The sequence below is a fragment of the Arabidopsis thaliana genome, chromosome 4 (assembly GCF_000001735.4).
Source record: "Arabidopsis thaliana chromosome 4, partial sequence".
In the NCBI taxonomy this organism is placed as follows: Eukaryota; Viridiplantae; Streptophyta; class Magnoliopsida; order Brassicales; family Brassicaceae; genus Arabidopsis; species Arabidopsis thaliana.
In genome coordinates this window covers 15,205,395-15,221,422 of record NC_003075.7, presented here as the reverse complement: position 1 = coordinate 15,221,422, position 16,028 = coordinate 15,205,395, and the positions used below count along the sequence as shown (strand labels likewise).

General features: G+C 37.7%; 5 protein-coding genes, 4 long non-coding RNA genes and 1 other non-coding gene across 16 annotated transcripts; 4 read left to right on the top strand and 6 right to left on the bottom strand.

The window, feature by feature from the left end:
* Positions 1-611: 611 nt before the first annotated feature.
* On the bottom strand, positions 612-3,354 carry AT4G31354 (uncharacterized protein; the record flags this gene model as incomplete). 3 transcript variants are annotated; one of them, NM_001342073.1, is made up of 2 exons in its annotated part: positions 612-798; positions 2,042-2,275. In NM_001342073.1, the coding sequence occupies one exon, from the start codon at positions 2,273-2,275 to the stop codon at positions 2,078-2,080; it is 198 nt and encodes a 65-aa protein (NP_001328976.1). The 3 variants fall into 3 exon arrangements, with proteins under 3 accessions (NP_001328976.1, NP_001119088.1, NP_001320101.1); NM_001342072.1 differs by lacking the exon at positions 612-798 and adding an exon at positions 3,286-3,354 and having other exon boundaries at positions 2,078-2,555; NM_001125616.2 differs by lacking the exon at positions 612-798 and having other exon boundaries at positions 1,945-2,275.
* Positions 1,114-1,992, top strand: AT4G31355 (uncharacterized protein). The gene has a single exon (NM_001342074.1). It carries the CDS (start codon positions 1,601-1,603, stop codon positions 1,724-1,726), a length of 126 nt encoding a protein of 41 aa, NP_001320102.1. The 5' UTR covers positions 1,114-1,600; the 3' UTR covers positions 1,727-1,992.
* Positions 3,355-3,538: 184 nt separating the features above from the next.
* Positions 3,539-4,166, bottom strand: AT4G31351 (uncharacterized protein; the record flags this gene model as incomplete). The annotated part of the gene is made up of 1 exon (NM_001125615.2): positions 3,539-4,166. The coding sequence occupies exon 1, from the start codon at positions 3,734-3,736 to the stop codon at positions 3,539-3,541; it is 198 nt and encodes a 65-aa protein (NP_001119087.1). The 5' UTR covers positions 3,737-4,166.
* Positions 3,968-5,056, bottom strand: AT4G03315. The gene is made up of 2 exons (NR_144038.1): positions 4,966-5,056; positions 3,968-4,872 (listed from the first exon to the last, which is right to left on the bottom strand). It is a non-coding gene; the product is annotated as an uncharacterized misc_RNA (transcript).
* Positions 5,057-5,393: 337 nt separating this feature from the next.
* AT4G31350 (Core-2/I-branching beta-1,6-N-acetylglucosaminyltransferase family protein) lies at positions 5,394-8,994 on the bottom strand. Of its 4 annotated transcripts, none has more exons than NM_119284.5 (11): positions 8,682-8,990; positions 7,958-8,374; positions 7,745-7,843; positions 7,547-7,647; positions 7,376-7,447; positions 7,167-7,257; positions 6,805-6,885; positions 6,339-6,398; positions 6,106-6,228; positions 5,982-6,020; positions 5,394-5,903 (listed from the first exon to the last, which is right to left on the bottom strand). In NM_119284.5, the coding sequence occupies exons 2-11, from the start codon at positions 8,288-8,290 to the stop codon at positions 5,772-5,774; spliced, it is 1,131 nt and encodes a 376-aa protein (NP_194863.4). In that variant the 5' UTR covers positions 8,291-8,374; positions 8,682-8,990; the 3' UTR covers positions 5,394-5,771. The 4 variants fall into 4 exon arrangements, with proteins under 4 accessions (NP_194863.4, NP_001154280.1, NP_001328974.1 ...); NM_001160808.2 differs by having other exon boundaries at positions 5,403-5,903; positions 8,697-8,994; NM_001342070.1 differs by having other exon boundaries at positions 5,462-5,903; positions 7,547-7,632; positions 8,682-8,932.
* Positions 8,995-9,396: 402 nt separating this feature from the next.
* Positions 9,397-10,031, top strand: AT4G08495. Its single transcript, NR_142210.1, has one exon. It is a non-coding gene; the product is annotated as an other RNA (long non-coding RNA).
* Positions 10,008-10,285, bottom strand: AT4G08475. Its single transcript, NR_142209.1, has one exon. It is a non-coding gene; the product is annotated as an other RNA (long non-coding RNA).
* Positions 10,286-10,572: 287 nt separating this feature from the next.
* AT4G08465 lies at positions 10,573-10,853 on the top strand. The gene has a single exon (NR_142208.1). It is a non-coding gene; the product is annotated as an other RNA (long non-coding RNA).
* Positions 10,854-11,439: 586 nt separating this feature from the next.
* AT4G08445 lies at positions 11,440-11,652 on the top strand. The gene has a single exon (NR_142207.1). It is a non-coding gene; the product is annotated as an other RNA (long non-coding RNA).
* Positions 11,653-11,818: 166 nt separating this feature from the next.
* On the bottom strand, positions 11,819-15,986 carry AT4G31340 (myosin heavy chain-like protein). Of its 2 annotated transcripts, none has more exons than NM_119283.4 (15): positions 15,602-15,986; positions 15,091-15,218; positions 14,899-14,970; positions 14,692-14,805; positions 14,159-14,227; positions 14,035-14,091; positions 13,844-13,897; positions 13,696-13,758; positions 13,537-13,599; positions 13,247-13,402; positions 12,989-13,144; positions 12,790-12,870; positions 12,634-12,695; positions 12,440-12,551; positions 11,819-12,177 (listed from the first exon to the last, which is right to left on the bottom strand). In NM_119283.4, the coding sequence occupies exons 1-14, from the start codon at positions 15,759-15,761 to the stop codon at positions 12,473-12,475; spliced, it is 1,314 nt and encodes a 437-aa protein (NP_567873.1). In that variant the 5' UTR covers positions 15,762-15,986; the 3' UTR covers positions 11,819-12,177; positions 12,440-12,472. The 2 variants fall into 2 exon arrangements, with proteins under 2 accessions (NP_567873.1, NP_001031760.1); NM_001036683.1 differs by having other exon boundaries at positions 11,822-12,177; positions 12,630-12,695; positions 15,602-15,943.
* Positions 15,987-16,028: the final 42 nt, after the last annotated feature.

Here is a 16,028-nt window from a genome sequence, read left to right as displayed (position 1 = left end):
GACAATTTTAAGAGATTTTACTAAAAGTATCGTCCAATCCTTTTGTAGGTTTTTATGACTCAAGCCATCAATCCAAATTTCCAATATATGATGATAGTTGAAGTATTTGGATGTAGTAATGCTAAAATGTAATATGTTAATAAGTCGCATACTCATGGTGAACAAACATTCATCCATTATGGTGACATTTTTGTTTGTTTGTTTGTATAATAAAATGCAGGGGGAAGCTTTTGCAACAATGTGTGCATGTTGGAGAAATCTCAGTTAGCACTTTCACAACCAAGCTCCATGGGAAGATCTTTTGGACCTAAATATTTTAGAACTTGTTCATCACATCACAACCATCATCTTCAGTCTTCACTGTTACTCTATTTGTCTGTCTTTCACATATTAGCAAGTTGGTGAAATCTTGATTGGTTGATCCTGATCCCATAACAAATTACACTAATCTCACACAACGACGAACCCTCTTACAAGGTTGGTAGCATGCTAAACGTATGGAAAAATTTGGGAATCTTTTCTAAAAAAATAAGAAACTTGTATATATTTTTTTTCAACACAAACTTGTATTCTAAATCTACATAACGATGTAAAAACAAGTTGAATTTGTGGAATCGCTAACTATCAATGACGGGATCCAAAACCGGTTATTCAACATCGTCTTGTAAATTTATTATCCAAATTTCCATTGTTTAAAATCTGGTCTTGTAAATTTATTATCCAAACATAACCCAACATCGTCCATTATTATCCAACTCTGTCTAAACACTGAAACAAGAAACCGAACATGATCCATATGTCTAGAGATTTTTGAACTGTGGGTACCAAAGAAGGATCAATGTTCTAATCTCAAGTCTCAATCTAAAGTTTGAAGTCGTGGGTACCATTTTTCATCAACCAAAACATAAGCCAATCCAATCCAATCTTTTGTCTAAAGGATTGGTTACTTCGAACCTCAAGTCTCTGACTATTTTAAGCCGTGGGTAACTTGATCTTTGTCTAAAGACTGACACAAGAGACCGAACATGATCCATATGTCTAAAGATATTCAAGCCGTGGGTACCAAAAGAATCAATGTTGGAATCTCAAGTTTCAGTTCACTCGAAAGACTAAAGTTTAAAGCCGTGGGTACCATTTTCCTTGCACCAAACATAACCAAATCCAATCTTTTTGACAAAAGATTGGTTACTTTCGAACCTCGAGTCTCTGTCTAAAGACATAATGTTTTAAGCCGTGGGTATTCTTTTGTCTAAAGATTGAAACAAGACACCGAACATGATCCATATGTGTAGTGAGTTTCAAGTCGAGGGTACCAAGAAGGATCAACAGAAACTTGTATTATAAATCTACTTAACGATGGGAAGACAAGCTGAATTTTTGGAATCGCTAACGATCAATGATGGGATCCAAAATCCGGTTAGTTTAACATCGTCTTGTAAGTTTATTATCCAAATTTCCATTGTTTAAAATTATAAGTCTCTGTCTAATGACTTATAATGTTTTAAGCCGTGAGTGTTTCTTTATCTAAAGATTGAAACAAGAAACTGAACATGATCCATTTGTCTAGTGATTTTCAAGCCGTGTGTACCAAGAAGGATCAATGTCGAATCTCAAGTCTCAGACTAAGTTTGAAGCCGTGGGTACCATTTTCCGTGCACCAAACATAACCCAATCCAATCTTTTGTCTAAAGGATTGGTTACTTCGAACCTCAAGTCTCTGTCTTAAGACTTTCTTAAGCCGTGGGTAACTTGATCTTTGTCTAAAGACTGAAACAAGAAACCGAACATGATCCATATGTCTAGAGATTTTAAAGTCGTGGCTAACAAGAAGGATCAATGTTCACTCTCAAGTCTTAATCTTAATACCAAAGTTTGAAGCCGTGGGTACCATCTTCCTTCCACCAAACATAAGCCAATCCAATCTTTTGTCTAAAGAATTGGTTATTTTGAACCTCAAGTCTCTGTGTAAAGACTTTTTTAAGCCGTGGGTAATATGATTTTTGTCTAAAAACTGACACAAGAAACCGAACATGATCCATATGTCTAGATATTTTCAAGCCGAGGGTACCAAGAAGGATCAATGTTCAGTCTCTAGTCTCAGTCTAAAGACTAAGTTGGAAGCCGTGGGTACCATCTTCTTTCCACCAAACATAACCCAATCCAATTTTTTGTTTAAAGGATTGGTTACTTCGAACCCCATGTCTCTGTCTAAAGACTGTTTTAAGCCGTGAGTAACTTGATCATTGTCTAAAAAGTGAAACAAGAAACCGAACATGATCCATATGTCTAGATATTTTCAAGCCGAGGGTACCAAGAAGGATCAATGTTCAGTCTCAAGTCTCAATCTAAAGACTAAAGTTTGAAGCCGTGGGTACCATTTACCATCCACCAAACATAACCCAATCCAATCTTTTGTCTAAAGAATTGGTTATATTGAACCTCAAGTCTCTGTGTAAAGACTTTTTTAAGCCGTGGGTAACTTGATTTTTGTCTAAAAACTGACACAAGAAACCAAACATGATCCATATGTCTAGATATTTTCAAGCCGAGGGTACCTAGAAGGATCAATGTTCAGTCTCAAGTCTCAGTCTAAAGACTAAGTTAGAAGCCGTGGGTACCATCTTCCTTCCACCAAACATAACCCAATCCAATCTTTTGTCTAAAGAATTGGTTACTTCGAACCCCATGTCTCTGTCTAAAGACTGTTTTAAGCCGTGAGTAACTTGATCATTGTCTAAAAAGTGAAACAAGAAACCGAACATGATCCATATGTCTAGATATTTTCAAGCCGAGGGTACCAAGCAGGATCAATGTTCTGTCTCAAGTCTCAATCTAGAGACTAAAATTTGAAGCCGTGGGTACCATTTACCTTCCACCAAACATAACCCAATCCAATCTTTTGTCTAAAGAATTGGTTATATTGAACCTCAAGTCTCTGTGTAAAGACTTTTTTAAGCCATGGGTAACTTGATTTTTGTCTAAAAACTGAGACAAGAAACCGAACATAATCCATATATCTAGATATTTTCAAGCCGAGAGTACCAAGAAGGATCAATGTTCAGTCTCAAGTCTCAGTCTAAAGACTAAGTTAGAAGCCGTGGGTACCATCTTCCTTCCACCAAACATAACCCAATCCAATCTTTTGTCTAAAGAATTGGTTACTTCGAACCCCATGTCTCTGTCTAAAGACTGTTTTAAGCCGTGAGTAACTTGATCATTGTCTAAAAAGTGAAACAAGAAACCGAACATGATCCATATGTCTAGATATTTTCAAGCCGAGGGTACCAAGAAGGATCAATGTTCAGTCTCAAGTCTCAATCTAAAGACTAAAGTTTGAAGCCGTGGGTACCATTTACCATCCACCAAACATAACCCAATCCAATCTTTTGTCTAAAGAATTGGTTATATTGAACCTCAAGTCTCTGTGTAAAGACTTTTTTAAGCCGTGGGTAACTTGATTTTTGTCTAAAAACTGACACAAGAAACCAAACATGATCCATATGTCTAGATATTTTCAAGCCGAGGGTACCTAGAAGGATCAATGTTCAGTCTCAAGTCTCAGTCTAAAGACTAAGTTAGAAGCCGTGGGTACCATCTTCCTTCCACCAAACAGAACCCAATCCAATCTTTTGTTTAAAGGATTGGTTACTTCGAACCCCATGTCTCTGTCTAAAGACTGTTTTAAGCCGTGAGTAACTTGATCATTGTCTAAAAAGTGAAACAAGAAACCGAACATGATCCATATGCCTAGATATTTTCAAGCCGAGGGTACCAAGAAGGATCAATGTTCAGACTCAAGTCTCAATCTAAAGACTAAAGTTTGAAGTCGTGGGTACCATTCCTTTCACCAAACATAACCCAATCCAGTATTTTGTCTAAAGATTGGTGTTTTCGAACCTCAAGTCTCTGTCTGAAGAATTTTTTAAGTCGTGGGTAACTTAATCTTTGTCTAAAGATTGAAACAAGAAACCGAACATGATCCATATGTCTATAGATTTTAAAGCCGCGGGTACCAAACAAGATCAATGTTCAGACTTTTATTTCTAAAGCCGTGGGTAATTGTCTAAAGTTCGAATCAAGGATCAATGTGTGTTTGAAGCCGTGGGTACCCTCTTTTCCTTGCACCAAACATAACCCAATCCGAACTTTGTCCCTTAAGTCTCTGTCTAAAGACTTTCTTAAGTCGTCTCTGTCTAAAGACTTTTTTAAGCCGTGGGTAACTTGAGCTTTGTCTAAAAACTGAAACAAGAAACTGAACATGATCCATATGTCTAGAGATTTTAAAGCCATGGGTACCAAGAAGGATCAATGTTCAGTCTCAAGTCTAAGTCTAAAGACTAAAGTTTAAAGCCGTGGGTAACTTGATCTTTGACAAGTAAACTGAAACCAATCCCAAGTATATTTGTCAAAATAATAAGCCGTGGGTAAAAGATCGGTTTTTTCAGTCTCAGGTCAAAATCCCTCATAAGCCAACTCGACGGGACAATGTCCCCAAGAAAGAATCTGACAGAACACTAATAGTTGAGTGTCTGCCTATGATTTCTCTTGGGTTTGAAAGAAAAACAAAACAATGAAGAAATCAAACAAACAAAACAGCAAAACAAGAGCAACAAAACCACAACCGATCGCAACAATAAAGCGGTACAAAAAAAACAAAACGAAAACCAAAACCTAACACAAAAAAGAAGAAAGAAACAATCTTTAATTCACATAAACTTTGAAAGGCAGAGTCGCGATTCGTTTGGTTTTGCAAAACGAAAAGAGAACCAAACAAAAACATGATAATAGGAAAATTTGGAAACCCTAGAAATCAAGTGGATTAGAAGAATTCTTACAGTGATTATCGCTACAAATCTTCTTCGGCCATGAATGCTTCGATCGAGAGAAACATGCGAAACAGAGAAAGATTTGATGATAATTAAATTTAGAAACCCTAGAAATCAAGAGAATTAGAAGATTACTTACAGAGGATTATCGCTCCAAATCGTCTTCTGTCATGATAAAGCGATCGAGAGAAATATGCCAAACAAAGAAACAAGAAGGTAAAACAAAGTTCTGAGAAATTATGACGCTCTCTGATAACCTTCCCCTTTTTTATAGACACTACAACGGCGGTGCCAGCTGGCTGATTTCCTTTTTTCTGTAACGCCAAATTTCTTCTTTTTTAGTTAACATAACTTTACTTATTTGTAGTTTCCATTTATTAAAAGTGGGCCTTATGTTAGCCCAATTTAAATTAAAAGTGTGCCATATAAAAGCTCATAGCTTCTCCAAATGATGATGAAAGAAAGTTGAAAAAAGAGAGCTCCTCCTCGCCTTCAACTTCCATTCAGTTTGGACTTTCGAGACATTATTGTGTTACAAAGACAATTATTGAAAAGATGCCGAGCATCAGATGATGGATTAGATAACGGTGCAATTGTATGTGAATAAGAAGCCAAACCAGCTATTTGTTGGATTAGAGCGATTTGGGTCTCACCTTCTAACAGAAGAAAAGGCATAGCCACATGGTTACTCGATACCACGAAGTAAACAACTCTAGCATACCACCTAAAACAATTGTCATGGACCTCGCATGCTAGCACGCTAATGTTTTGTTAACCATAAACCAAAAAAACACCAGAGCAGTTCTTGTTCTTGTCTGTGCCAGGCTCAAACCCAACTTTGAATCACAGCAATATGAATGGTCCTAATAATTATCACACAAGGTGTATGCTTTGGTAAGAGCTTAACAAAGAACAAACCGGACAATCGAGAATCCGATAAGCCTTTCAAACCAGCGAGGTGTAGTTAGGGAAGAGATACATCAATCGGTCTAGAGTTTCAGGATTAAACTTCCGAGCAAATAGGTAACATGGACGTTGCTCTCCTTTCCATAGACACGGCTTTACTGTCGTCACTTTCTGCATAGAGGATGGTTATGGATCAGTAACAGAAATTCCAAGAACCATGATAATGAGAAGAAAGCTCGGGTGTTTTACCTTTAAATCGCTTGTGACATGGTAAGCAAGTTGGATGGACTGCAAATCAGATTAAAACCACAAAATAAGATCGCAGAAAAGAAAAATCTAACTGAGCATTGAGAAAGAGAAGAACAAGAGGAACCTTGATTTTCCTGATGAGGTAAGGAGTGATGTCTCTTGCATTGTACAGCTTCGGATGCCATTTGCCCTCGGACCAATCTACATGTGTGACCGACCAGTTTGCTATTCCATCTGGATCAATCATCTGAAAGAAAGAGATCATGAGCGGAGAGATTATGATGAAGTTAGAGGAAAATGAGTACTTTAAGGCTTAAGGGTAATAAAAGGAAGACGCAAGCAAGCAGTACAACTGACATTGAAAAGAGTTGGAAAATAATGCTCGTCCGCATAGCAGTTGCGTCCTTCCATATTTGGCTGTGGAAAAATTAGTATAAGCCGATAAGGAAAATTCTGCTTAGTATACAAATGCTAACGATTAGAGATCAATAGTGAAATTCCATGACATCAAAACATGTCTGATGTCTCAGTATTCCAACATATCGTGTCTATGCGATAAGAAAGGAAAACACATGAGTTTTGTTTGAACATCACACAGCATAACCACTTTGTAATAAGCTACAATCTCAATGGGCATCCACTTGCTAACTTGACTAGATGACTTAGTTGATCACCAAATATGCAGAGCACAAATATTATGGGAGATATGCAGCAAAAAGTGTCACGAGATAGAATATTAGGACATACGACAAGATATGGTCTGGCTGGTTATAAACAAATATCATGTGAATATGAGAACACATGAAATTTAAGGCTTACTTACCCTACAGTAAAGCTTGAATTTTGTGTAGTAAAGGCTGTCCGCCATGACGACTATAGCATGTCTCCTCTTCATTGAAAACCACTGAAAAAGATGATTATAAAGACGCACGGGAACATGTCAAGGTTATATAGAACTAACGGGAAAAGAAATTCAGCCATCATTATCAGGAATGAGAAGCAAAGTGAGGGATGATTTAGATAGCAGGGAGAGACGAAAGGTAACATCGATGAATACAATAATAACATTGACCATTGTTTTTTTCTGAACTGTAAATCCCTCCTACAAACTTCTAATATAAACATTTTGCAGGAAGAAGAAAGGGGAAAATATGATATCTTATCACATAACGCATTAACGCATACCTGTGAGCCCTTCCGAAAATCCTTCTTTTCAACCTCAGGCAGCATATGTTGTGAATACCTACCAGATCCATGTGGTCCAGGATCCTCAAAACTGGAAAAATGCAAGATGAAGATACTTAATAGTTAATAACAGAGAAGATAGGATGACAGTGAGACATAAAAGAGGTTCAACCGCATGAGTAAATTGTAGGCACAATCATACAACGTACCAATCAATGAAGCTGAGATTCGCGAAGATCAAGTGGTTATAGATATAGTTAAAGTCGAATAGCGGTACACAACTGCCAAATAACAAGGAGGAAGATGGTAAGCGTAGGATAGTTCGGTATTACATCAAGACCTTAAGATATTTAATATGAAAGTAACAATGATTCAATCACCTATCTGACAGCAATATAAAGTGTTGATTATCAGGATCAACGAGAGCATGAGCTAATAGCCTTCTTTCTGCATCAACCATTGATATCTGACCCCAAGCAACCTTCACAAGATTAACATAATAAAGCTACATGTAGGAATGACTACTAATCAAAATTTCTGCATAAAACCGACTGAATGGTGTAACCAAACTCATTTACCTTGTGACTGTGAATATCTCGACCAACAAAATAGCTGCTTGTATGTACAGGACTTTTCTTTGAGGCATGCACATAAACTGAAAATTTGTTCTCATGACCCTGAATCAACAAAAAGGAACCATCACTATTTCGTCAAGAAATACATTTGACAAAAAAGTCACATCTCTAAGAAACTCCAACTGATTAAAGGACATTGTAATGAGAAATCCTTACACGGAAAAACATTTCCCAGAGAGGCTCAAAAGGCAGCGTCCCTGGAGTTAAGAACATGAAAGCTAACTTGGGATTTGCTGTCTTAGATTGAGGTAGGTTCATGATTTCATTCATGACAACTTGAGCAGCAGCTTCAGAGTCAGTCAATTCCCGAGTAGGTACAAACAAAAACTGCTGGTATAAAGGACATCCAGGACCAGAAAACATATAGCAAGCCACAGAATTCCGCGGAGGATATATGAATGCGGTAATGACAACAACCGTAACCAGAACAACCAAAGTGATAATCCATCTCGGGCCCTTAAAAGGAGGCCTTTGACGAGACTCTGACATAACCGCAATATTTCTTAAGCTACTACTGGATGAAGTATCAAATCCATCTTATAGTCTGCTTTAACATCTCACTCTTTAGAATCACTGAACAGAAGTAAGAGAAGAAACATTAACCAGTGAGACCTTGTATACAGATATTCCAAGAGAATACGAGATTCAAAAACAGAACCACCAAATATCATTTGAACCACATCCAAATGACTCAATTCCTAAAATGGGGAAAACAAAATTCAATTTTCGATGCGCGTGGCAAAGATCATCACTGTCGTCGTCGTCAAAATGACCGTAGACAAGATATAATCATAATCGAGCTCAATGAAACATGATTTTATACGAAACAGAAAGGAAAGAACACAGAAAATGGATTCGGAGAGTAAGGAGGAGGACGAACATTAAAAGATCTAACCATCAAAATCATCAGTGGCGCAGAGTTGCCGAAATTGGCCGCCACGGCACTCGACGGAATAAGCGGAGGATAAGAACAACTGCAGGTGAGCGATTAAGGATTCGTCGAGTAAGAATCTGAAGATCGAAGAATCCTCTGATGTCCCTACTCTCCCACAAATCCACAGCGCCTCTCTCTCTCTCTCTCTCTCTCTCTCTCTGTGAGCACTAGAAACGGTCACTGTAGCTCCAAATGAGGAACGAACGGACTTCTCTTTTTTCAATTTTCAACAAGTATTTTTTTTTTAACTCATAATCCCATATTAATTTTTTGTTTCTTTTGGTAATTAATCCCACCAACTATATTATTTGGCAAAAAACCTTTGTACAACTCATATTTTTTTTATCTTTTTTTAGAGAGGCTTGAACAACTAATAATTACTTGGTTCCAACTTCCAAGGAAAAATAAATAAAGAGAAAATTAATGAGAAATAAAGCAAGAGAGATTCTTGCAATAAGAATTGACTTTGATGAGATAGATTTGTAAAATCAGAAAACTATACACTATAAAAGACAACAAATTAGATTGTTGTGGATGTCCAATTTAATTAAATGCTTATGAGTATATATGAAAATTTAGTTTTCTTTACCTTTATGTATTAACAAATGTGCACTGCAAAAGCTTTTAAAAACTAGTAGAAAGTAGAATCGATGTCGTATTTTGGGAACTACGCACGCACACAAGACACAACACTCCGTTTTCATTAACCCCGCCGAATGTATAAACGGCAAGACGTTTTCACTAGAAGGAAACTGCAAAGACAAGTCAGCATGGACCCGATCGAGTCCATGCATGTACCTAGCCCAAGAGCCACGTCTCTCAAATCAACGTTCCAACTTCTACTCCGTATTTATAAAACGTCTCCACTGAAACCCTAAATTTATAGAGATCTTTTAATTCTAAAGCCAACAAACAAAAGTAGTTCTCTTTCGATTTCAATCTTTTTATTTGAAGTATGACTGTATGAGCATGTAAGTAGATATGATTCTTGGTGATGCGTCTGCTGCAACGGAGGCGAATCGCAGTTATGCGGCGTTTCAGTTGAGTCTTGAGTGTGCAAAGAATGAATACCTGACCGATAGGGACCAGAGAGCGACCTATTACTGCCGGAAGTAACTGATGCTCTGCAACAAGCTGTTCGTGCAATGGGTCGTACGGTGCGAACGATAAGTTTCCCGTCAGCTGCCGCAAGAAACGGTTTAATCGTCCCACAAAAGGTGGTAGAACCAAAAAAGTCAGTGGCCCTCTTCGGTTACTTAGTGATCATGCTTTACAAGAATGACACTGAAGTCAGCTCTGATCAACATATGAGAATACTTTTTGATGCAGCTGGTTATGTTCCGATCAAAGGAGAAGATGTGTCAGTGTTCAATGATGAGGATCACTCGACCTACTTACGGTCCACCTATGGTATAGAACCCTGAGATCGGAAAAGCTGTCCTGAAAGGTTTTCTCAATCATACCAAGGATGGAGATTCTTTTGGTGATATTTGTTCATATGTGGCCAATATTCTTTCTTGGACAGACATGGAAGAATATACTATTTTTCCCCCAAGAAAGGTTTGTTTAGGTTTAAGAAATCTTAGAATTCATAAACAATACGTGTAGTGAAGAAATTCTTTGGGCTAACTGTTACTTAGTCTCAACTATGTTTTACATATTCGGAGCAATTGTGCTCTGTTTTGAACTGTCATGCTTTGTATTTCTGTTTTTGAATCTCTTCCTTGAATTCTTTTTTAATGAAGTTTAAGACAGCAAATAAAAATCAAAGCAACATACTAAAATATCTGATTAAACACATGTGGTGCACAAGAAAAAAAAAAACAAAAAAAAAACAGGACGCCATGTAGAATCAGACCCTAACTACAGAAAAGCTTCGCTAATGACTCAGAATTTTCCTCAAAGTAGTCGACAATACGCTCGGTGGCTTCGCACACTCGGCCAGAAGCGTACTACTTGACATGCATATCAAAATAGTAGTCTACTTTGTCAGATATCTCTGCATTCACTACCTTGTTGCTGCCACCAAGCACTCTATTCTTCAACTTCTCTGCGACAGCAATGAGCGTCGGAAAGTTTGCTCTTCTAAGTATAGAGCAGCTCGCAGGATCCTCATGCAAGATCCTGTAATACTCAGGCGAGTCAGTTTCCTTGATTGCTTGATCTGCTTTTTTCCAATTGCTTACTTCAGTTGCTAACTCAGGAGCTTTGAGAACAGGGGAATCAGGATAAACAAGATTTTCTTCGACAACATAATATCCTGCCATGTCTGTCCAAGAAAGGAATTTAGCAACATTAAGACTAACACTAGAGAAATAACAGTGGTCATTCTTTTTGCTACCGAGGACAGCACTCAGAACAGCTTTACGGATCTGATGGTTCTGACCATACGAGTTTCGATAGCAGATAGCATCTTCCACATCATTGAACACTGAGATATGTCCATCTGAAATATCATGAGCGACAGCACGAAGTGCTTTGAAACGCTTGTTAGAAAATTCTCTAAAGTTTGATTCGTTGACATTCTTGTAAAGCATGATCACTAAGTAACCGAAGATAGCTCTTGCTTTTGGTGGGACAGTTAAACCATTTCTTGCGGCATTCATCTCAAAGGCGGAGTGATAGATGTTACCGTTTGGAGATGGATCTGGCATAATCATATCTACTTCCATCTCAGTGAATCTTTTCCATTTAACCTTCGTTCTCATTGCCTTTTCTTGCTCGTTGGGGTTCGCCATTTTATTTTTGCACCAAGTTGCTGTGACTTTGGGGTGTTAGAGGAAGTGGAAGTGGCGATGTTTATAAACAAGAAAATCAAGTGGAAGTAGAAACGTTAAAGTGCCTTTAAGATAGATACATGCTTCTTTCTTGACTCAAATCGAGTCCCAAGACTTGTTGTTGGCCTCTCGACTACTGTATCTAGTTAAGATGAATTGTTAGTACCAATATCTCTCTTAATTATCTCTTCCACGTTTTGTGTTTTTCAAGGTTAGCTAAAACTTTCTGGTGAATTTTTAAAGAGACCAAGAGTTCATTTTGTAAGAAAGTAATTTGAGGAAAATAAAGAATAATTCTAGAGTTTGATGGAATTATAAGAAATTATGAATTAAGCATAAAGATAAGTTGCAAAAGAAAGAGTTCGAATGAAATTAAAGATATCGCAATATATATCCACGTAAAATAGAAAAATACACTAAAATACAACCAAGCTTTTGCTAGAATTTCTCTAGTAATGTCTAATCTTCTGTGTAAAAATGCTGAAATAAATTGTCCAAAACAATACAAAATAATAAAGGAAAGAAGTCAACACTTGTGCACAACGAGCCTCTAAAAACCCATCAGACACCAACTCGAGACTTTCCCTTCATTCAACAAGCAACCTGTCCGGTGAGCTAGCTGACTTTAGAACAGTCCAACAACAATGGCGTTTTAACCTCGTGACCTGGAGCGATTAAGAAGCAACAGATTAAGAAACGACAATGAAGCACCTAATGTTATGTGGCATCAGATACTCAAAACCACATTCCATAATCTGAGTATGGTTCTGTTACTAACACTACATATTTGTTTATTTTCACACTAACTAGACTACATGATTTCCTCTGAGGCTGGAAGCTAGAAAACTCGTAACTACAATGCTTTTAAGAGAGGAGATGTTCCTTAGTGTGGCTAATGTCAAGCAAAAGTTAAACGTGAGAGTGTACCTCGACTATTTTGAGAGCGTGGAACAATGAATATCACTTGTCAGTGTGAGCCCTTTTGGCCTTACGACGACCATGGTGATGAGGGTGTTTAACAGGTTTCTTTGTCTTTGTGCTGCGATAAACAATAATATGAGATATTTTTATGATTAAGAATATTACATAAAATGACTAAATGGATTACTTAAAAGACTTGCCAGAAGAGAGAAGAGAGCACTCTGTAAGCAACGAAGATGGGAAATACCAACAATGCAGAGGCCTGCAGTGCATAGATTTTAGATTTGAAGTTAGAGAGGAAACAAATAAAGGATGCATTCTCAGAATACGTTCTAGAAGAAAGTAAGGCAAAATACCGCAAACCAAACAAACTCATTGGTAGCAAAAGGCTCCGTCAGCTCATGGCTTTTCAGTTTTCGTTCAACATGGGCTTGGACCTTCACAGACAAACACAGATTTTAGCTTTACAAGTCGAGCATACTTTTTGATGAGTCCGAGAAGTGGAATAACTCAGATTTATTTTTAGTATACATTAGCAGGATTTTGGTTTCAGACCTGATTGTGATAAGTTGTGGCGGATTCAAGGAACTCTGTATAGACGATGATCACCTTGGTTGTGTAAGGTTTCATGGCAACCTTCATTTTATCAACATGTGGTTTCGTGGTCGTGGCCACTTGGTCGACATATGGCTTGCTGAACTTTTTGGCCTCCTGGAAATTGTAACAGGCATAAAGTTTACATCCGTAAATACTAGTTGATTAATTGTGTACCAAACCTATCAGTGAAAAAATAAACTGAAAAAGACACTATACCTGATAATAGGGGTCTACAAATTCTTGAACCGTGACAATGTGAGGGGAAACAGCACTCTTTGATGAATGGTAAGCCTCTTTAGCTTTGATGGATAGTGTTCGGAAGTGTGGCTCAACATGTATAGTAACGGTTTCCTTGATGGCTGGAATATATTTCTGCAAGTAGTGTCATAAGACATAGTAATATGAGCCAATTATAACTCTAGAGATTTGTGATTCACCAAAAATGCAGGCATTCCATTAATGTCAAAGAAATTTACTACAAAAAAAATTGCCAATAAGATGCTTACAGTTTTAACGTTTTCGACATGTGGTTCAGCCCACTTTTCAGCTTGAGCTTTTGCTTCCGTCACCTACTCAATAATAAGTAAACTTCATTAGCCAGATGCTCTCATACTGTTTAGAGGCATAAATCTCAATAGGAGTATAGGACAAAAGTTAAACAGTACCTTTAGAATTACTGTCTCCACAGCAGGTTTCCCATGGGCCTCCCAATGTGTCTCGGTATAAGTCTATAGGTACATGAAATTCCCTATGTTAATTGGGGGGGATAACTACTATGTTGTAAAACTGTAAAAAGGCCAGCATAAACCTTACCTGAAATTTAAACCAGTGAACAGCAAGCCAAGGGGGAAGCCACGAACCATGAGCCTGAGTAAATAAAACAATTGACATTAGCTTTCTGCCGACTTCCAGATTCCAGGCTCCGCTAATTTCCCACACAATGAAAATCTAATGCTATAATAGCATCAGAGAAAGCCAAATGTAAAACTGTGTCAAACTAATACCTCTAGCAGTTCCTTCGCCTTTGTGGTTGCTTCGAGCTTTGTCCTCAACATTTCTTCCTGAAATTTAAAATTTAGAAAAAAACTATATGTGAGGCAAATCTACTTTAATAAGAGGTTACTGTACCTCAGCTATCTTAATAGCACGTTCAAGTTTTCCTATTTTGTTCTTCTGCTCTTCATTTGTCTTCTGAAGCTGCAAGACATCAGATACTATAATTAAATGTCTCAGGACATTACTATAAGAATTGGTTCAACCAAAAGTACATATCCATAAAAGGGACCATAAAAGCATGGTCGATGGTATAGTAAGAAGGAGGGAAAGTTCTGATGGTATAATAAGACTGCATAACGAAACTCTGTTCTATATAATTCTCATACAACTCAAGATCGAATTAAGATCAAACACGAGTATCAAATCATCCAAGGAGCTGTCCTAATGAGAACTAATATAGCTGAGAACGGAAATTGCAATGCTAATAACATAGCATAAATGACGAGGCTTAGAACATGAAGATATTTTGACCTCAACCTTAAACAAAGTCTAGCTAAAGCTGAGATAAAAAAAAACGTAACTAAGCATTTACCATGTCCCTTAGAGAAAAAACAAATGAAATGGTGTAATGCAAAAAATGAAACGAGGGATGTAAACAAATATACTTTGTCAAGGCTCGAGTTAAGTTCCCTTAGTTTTTTCTCAGCTTCATTAGTCCGAGCTTCAGTGGAATCTTTCTCCTTGTTTTTTTGCTCCAAGAAGTTCTTGAGAACCTCAACCTAAACGACAGTAGTAGGATCGCAAAAATCAGATAACCGTTTGCAAATTCTAACCATATAAATAGATTGAGTTTTTGAACTTAAAAATTTCACCTGCTTCTCTAATTCATCAGCTCGTGCTTGAGCCTTTCCCAACTGTTTTGCAGAATCTGATGATCCCTTTTTCTGGAGATGAGTGAAAACACACAGATCAGATTTAAGCCAAACATGTCAAAAAGATTAGAAATTTTTTATCACAAGTTCCAAAAAAAAGTAGATGAAACTGAAACCATATAAGATCCATACCTGTAGTGATGAGACTTCAGTCTGCAAGGAAGCAATCTTGTCTTCCCTTTCTTTGAGTAGTTTCTCCTTCTCTGCTACTACCTCGTCTTTGCCCTGAACTTCCCGGGTTTTCTCATCGATTTGAGATTCTTCAAAACAAAACAAAAACAAAACATAAAGCTCAAACCCCAAAATTTGCATTCACCAAATAATCAAGCTATAACAAGCTCGAATCAGAACGGATTAGGCATTTCACAAATTCCACAAAACCATAGCAAGCAATTCGACATTGGGAACAAGTTAATACGATTCATATCTGAAATCGATCCAAAAGCTACTAATTTAAGTCAATGCTATAAGAACAGAGAAACACATCAAGTAGCTGAAACGGTAATTCTATCAGCGTCAGACCAATAACATGCGAACTCTGCAGATTCCGATTTCAAATACGAATCAAAGTCGAATAAAAATCAAAACTTCGCAATCATTCGATCAGATGGAAGAGTCTGAACAATGCAAGTCGGTAACTAACCTAGGGCACGGATCTTGGCATTAAGCTGATCCAGGTGGATCTTGGAAGAGCCATCGGATCCGGCAGCCTCAGAAACCTCCGGCTCATCAGCATCGGCGAAGACGCTGGTGGTGAAAAGCAAGGCAAGAAGTAACAAAGCGACGAGCTTCGCAGCCGCCATGTCTAAGATTCACCACCGTCGATCAACAAAAAGGGACGGAGATTCCAACGAACAAGAGAAACGTTTCCTCTCTGCTCTCTCACGATCTCTCTGTATATTTATGAAGGTGTGTTTTTGACCATGGACCGTAGAAATTTCTTAACCAGTAGGAAAAAAAGAAACAGCGTGCCAAGACGAGAGAGAGAGAGATAGATGGTACTAAACGTGAGGTAAATGGCTTCGTGGGTATGTCGTGACCGACGATGACACGCGGCATCCATCGGATCC